Source organism: Beta vulgaris, chromosome 6 (assembly GCF_026745355.1).
Source record: "Beta vulgaris subsp. vulgaris cultivar EL10 chromosome 6, EL10.2, whole genome shotgun sequence".
Taxonomy (NCBI): Eukaryota; Viridiplantae; Streptophyta; class Magnoliopsida; order Caryophyllales; family Amaranthaceae; genus Beta; species Beta vulgaris.
This window is the reverse complement of record NC_079207.1, coordinates 12,593,553-12,598,883: the sequence shown is the minus strand read 5'-3', so window position 1 is coordinate 12,598,883 and position 5,331 is coordinate 12,593,553. Positions and strand designations below refer to the sequence as shown.

Here is a 5,331-nt window from a genome sequence, read left to right as displayed (position 1 = left end):
TCTTGAAAACGAATATTCGAAAATTTCCATGTGTCGGTTATTTTTGGATACCCGAAAATGAAAAATGCAGATTCGTATCCGGTCTGAAAATTTTCAGATATCCATTCCGAAATATCCGAAAACTAAAAAAATGGATCGAATATCCGAAAAATCGGATCGGATCAACCGAATCGGATACTTAGGAAAACAAAACCCGACTAAATATAATCCTTGAAAATACTTGAAGGACATGCTAAAGTTCAATGCCATTACAAATAAATTAATCAACGTGTCATCGTATTAAGCTCAATAATAAGCATTAATAAAGTGCTGAATCTTTGATGTTAAAAATGTATAAACAAAATTGTGAAATCCTTTTCAGATTATAGGAGGAAATTTAGGATAGAGACAAAGAAGGGTCTGACTCCTGAAGTACGAATACATAAAATTAAACAATTATAAATAAATCTTATTATATTATATTAATATTATTACTACTTCTTTTTTTTTTTTTTTTTAACTGTTTTCCATCTGTCTGTATTTATCCCAGAACTTCCTGTAAAAAAAGGAAAAAAAAGTTTATCCAAAAAACTTCAGAAACAGAAAATGGAGATGGCGACAGATTAAATAGAGGAAGGAACAGACGTTTCTATGCACCCATTTTTATAATTCAACTTCAAGGGTAACTTCTCTTTTTCCTTAGTTAAAATTTTGTTTTTTATTTTTTATTTTTTATTTTTTTATTTTATAAAAATTTGATCAGTAAAAAAAATATAAAAAAATGGAATTTTGAAACTCGCCCATTATAAATTAACTGTTATCTCATGATACCCATCTTCTACCTTCGTCTAGTTTGCCTTCCATTGCCACCCTTCTTTCTTTCTCTCTCTAACTAGTGACTTCTTCATTGTAAGCATATCTCCCTCTTTCTCTCTCTAAAAAAAATTTATGAGGGTCATATTTTTATTTTTATTATTATCATTTTAGTTATTTTCTTGATTTTATGGGGTTCTTGGAGTTTTGTAGTTAGTTATGATGATTAACAAGTTTCTGGGTTTGTTAAATGATCTGGGTGTTGTGCCATGTGTACATTGGAATCTGTTTTGATAACTGAATATATATGCTTTATGTGCAATTGGTCCATTAATTTTAGTATAAGATCATAATCATAAATCATTGTTCTGTTTTCATGGAGTTGAGATGCTGATTCTTTGACTTGGTTTCTTGATTTCTTTGTTGCATGTATGTTGTATAAAATGTTGCGGGTGTGTTATTTTAGGTTCTTTAAAATACTGAAATGTTGACTAATTATTGTTTTAAATGTGGCACTGTTCAAGAAAAAAGCCAATAATGAGTATTGTTATGGTTTGATGCGTCTGTTGCATTTTTCCAATGGAAGAAAATAGGATGATAGAAGTTTTAAGTGTAGGAAATTTTGTTTGTTAGGTTAGTGTTTTTCATGTAATTCTGCCCACTTTTCATGTAATAATTAGGTGCATCACTTGATTCTTGTTGTGGGTGTCATCTTGTTTGTTGTTTAAAAGTTGATGGAAATCTTTTTGTTTAAACAGAATTTTCTGCATCAAATTTCTTGTTTGTTGTTTAAAAGTTGATGGAAATCTTGTTGTTTAAACAGAATTTTCTGCATCAAATTTGCTGTGAAACGGAAAGTATGTTGTTTCCTCGAGTTCAGACGAGTAGGGGCGAATTGAGGATTCATGAGAGTTTAGATGATCTTAGCACTGACTTAGTGGAATATATCTCTGAATTATCAGAAAAATCAGTAAAAGAGCGGGGAGTTTTCACCATTGCTTTATCTGGTGGTTCTTTCCTTGGCTTATTGGGGTATTTTATTGCTCTTCTTTCACCATTAATCAATGTCTTTTGATATATGATTCTTGTCTCAACTTAAATGCTTGTTGTGATACAGAAAACTCGCTGGAACTCCTTATGACAAGACTATTGACTGGTTTAAGTGGTATATATTTTGGGTTGATGAGCACGTTGTAGCGAAGAGCCATGCCTATAGCAACTATAAGCTAGCCAAGGATGAACTCTTAAACAAGGTCTCTATATTACTTTTGTATTTTCCTTCTATTGCTTCTAAGAGTTTCTATATCATTTTGGTATGGTTTTATTTAAAAGAAAGTTGTACTTGTCTTTGTATTATGAATTCTTCAGTTTAAGTCATTCTACGTACCTTATGCAACATAGAGTTCCTCGACGAATTTGTTCATTTGGGAAAGTTTGCTGTAAATTTCTCTGTTTATGTGTAGTATTTGTGCAAATTATCAGTTATGGCATGCTCCTAACCTATGTTACTCGGACTTCGGTACTTGCTTGAACATGGGTATGTGTTCAAGTCTTTGACACGGTTATTCTATGAAAATTTTCCAAGAATTTCGCCTAAAATGAAGTGTCAAAGTGTCCATATTCATGTCAAATTGTAAAGGATATGATACGGGAACTAGAGGTAAGATGATGATGAGTAACAAGCTCCTAACATGCTATGATTTTAGTAAATTTATGATAACAAGGGAATAAATAGCATGTGATTAAGACAAGGAGAAAGGTGGGGTAACAGAGGATGAGAATGGTTTCTTATGTCATTTGGAGTTAATTTCTATAGTTCCTTGTTGCTGAAAGGTTAGAGGCTTCTTAATTTAGTGATGACTAAGATGTAGATTTTAACACCTTTTATGATAAACACCATCTAACTTCTAGTGATGAAAATGTTGCTGTATATTTTGTGTTACAATTACAACCTCTCTAGCTGGCAATTTGGTGACAAGTTTGTTTTTTTAAGAGCCATTTGTTCAGGTATGGAACTTCTTCCTATTGTGTGCATGTGGGCATTGTCTTTCTTAATTTAGCTACAGCCAAGAAAGCAAATGCTCTATCCAATGTCCAATTTCAGGTCAAACACCCAAAGGATTATTTGCAAAACTTCAAGAAATTCACCTAAAATTAGCATACTTCCTCCGTTCTAAATTAAATGGAACACTTACCATTTTAGGCAGTTTCAAAAATAAATTTCACGTTACCTTAATTGGTATTCACTTCTCTCTATTTTCCTCCTCATCGCATGGGTCCCTCTTTTTCTTTAAACCATAATGGAGGAAGTATAATCAGTTCACTTGTGTGAAACACAAAGAGGAAAAGAGTGTCTGACATGTAGCTTGGGAAAATATGCTTTCTTATGCAGGTGACTTACGATTTAGCCCGCCTCCCCCAACTTCAAACCGTGAAACAATACCTGTATCATCGAACATTCCCTGTATTCATATCTTGAAGTGTCTTTTTGCATCCCTGTTACTTTGCTGGCTAGCCTCCTGATGCATCTTAGAAGAAATGGTGGCTCAATACACTACTAGCTTTTAGATCACTAACAATGAAATCCTTTGGTGGTTTAGCTACTGTTTTGTATCAGTTACATTTATCCACTGCTCTGGTGGTTGGCCAAATGCTCCTATGACAACTAAGAATTATTGAGGCATCCTAATGTGAGGATTATTAAGTACTATGCTTGCATCAGCTACTTGTAAGCCACTTGATTCCTTTCTTGGGTCTACATGTTAGGTAAGAAAATTGAACAGTGGTTGTGTTACTGATGATGGTGACTCAAACTGACCCAGTGGTTAGGTTTGAGTAAATATTATATGAACATTGTTAATCATATGTCAAAAACTTGGAGCTGTTATCATTACTGTTCTTTTGTTGATGTTAGTAGTACACATGATCCTTTTTGCAAACAATACAAACTTTTCAAAATCCTTTTGAAATTATCTTTCCTTAACTAATAATTTGTTGTTCTCCAAATATTCAGCTGCCAGTGCTTTCTAGCCGTGTGCACTCCATCAATGATTCCTTATCCGCAGAGGACGCTGCAAGTGAGTATGAATTCGGAATCCGACAGCTAGTAAAAACTCGGCTGATCAACGCGTCTGGCACGACTGATTGCCCCAAGTTCGACCTCATCCTTCTTGGAATGGGCCCTGATGGACACATAGCTTCACTCTTTCCTGATCACTCTGCATTGGGTGTAAAAGCTGAATGGATTACTTTCATCACTGACTCTCCCGAGCCTCCACCTGAGAGGATCACTTTTACATTGCCCGTCATCAATTCAGCATCCAATGTGGCCATAGTAGTGACAGGCAGTGAGAAAGCAGAGGCTGTACACCTGGCAATTGATGCGGATGCTGTGGGACCCAATTCATCGGTATTGCCAGCAAGGATGGTACAGCCACATAAGGGGAAGTTGGTATGGTTTTTGGACAAGCAAGCTGCCTTCAAACTTAATGACGTTCAAGTTTCCGAGTAGGATTTTAGCCCGTTAGCGCCCTTATCACTAACGTATGATATCGACTCTTTCTTTTAGGATGGTTTGTTTTGTGAATAGGCAGGAAACTTGGAAGGTTTTACAGTGGGTAATTGCCCTTAGGGTCCCTTTTTGCTGAGTTAGATGGATCTCTTTTGTCAACATTGGTGTACATGTTGCTGCAAATTTGTCAACATTTGTTCTTAGAAAAATTGTAGTGTCTACTTTGACAAGTAATTTTAGTTTCTTACTGTCTCTCGTTATCTTGCATGAATTGGTAACCTTTTAGGACCACAAATATCTCCTGTTATCACACCAATTATTGTCTTCGCTATTTCAGTATTTGTTTTTCCTTTAAACTTCCTTCTCTTTTCCATATCTAAATTTTGTTACTATTTTTTAAAGCAAGCAAACAATTATTCTCAATTATTTTACAAGATTTTGGAATTTCCTCCGCCACCTGTAACGATAAAAAAGACAAATGCACAGCACAATCATTTATCTGTCTTTAATTGCATGTCAATTGTTAACATTCAGATTACAGACTTGGGAGCATGATATGTACCTTTGTTATGGGAGTATTAAATTATGTATGAATGAATATATGATTTTTATTTTTTTTATTTTAAACTATATACTTTGTTCTGTTTTAAATCAAACATAGGGAATTGCACGAGAATTTTAGGAGAGGAGAAAGATAGAGAAAGAAAAAGAGGAATCCATGTGATGAGGAAAGAAATAGAGAAAAGTAAATACCAGATAAAGTAATATTTTATCTATTTTAAAACAGCCTTAAATAGTAAGTGTTCCATTTATTTTAGAAGAAAGAAAGTATTATAAACTAAAATGCTAAACATCATCTTAAAACTTCTTAAAATCTCCCCCACGTCACCAAATATTTCCAATTTACCCTTCATTTTTTTTTTTTTCCAAACCACCACCTCTTGCCACCACCTCGTGCCCCCCGCCACCTTCTCCACCAACCAACTTTCGAAATTTTTTTAGGCAATGGGGAAAATGTCTTACCAGGA

At 34.3% G+C, this 5,331-nt stretch overlaps 1 protein-coding gene across 2 annotated transcripts; it reads left to right on the top strand.

Annotated features, from left to right (window-relative positions):
- Positions 1-518: 518 nt before the first annotated feature.
- LOC104895771 (probable 6-phosphogluconolactonase 2) lies at positions 519-4,556 on the top strand. Of its 2 annotated transcripts, none has more exons than XM_010682362.4 (4): positions 519-661; positions 1,616-1,824; positions 1,910-2,045; positions 3,806-4,556. In XM_010682362.4, the coding sequence occupies exons 2-4, from the start codon at positions 1,652-1,654 to the stop codon at positions 4,301-4,303; spliced, it is 807 nt and encodes a 268-aa protein (XP_010680664.1). In that variant the 5' UTR covers positions 519-661; positions 1,616-1,651; the 3' UTR covers positions 4,304-4,556. The 2 variants fall into 2 exon arrangements, with proteins under 2 accessions (XP_010680664.1, XP_010680663.1); XM_010682361.4 differs by lacking the exon at positions 519-661 and adding an exon at positions 736-888.
- Positions 4,557-5,331: the final 775 nt, after the last annotated feature.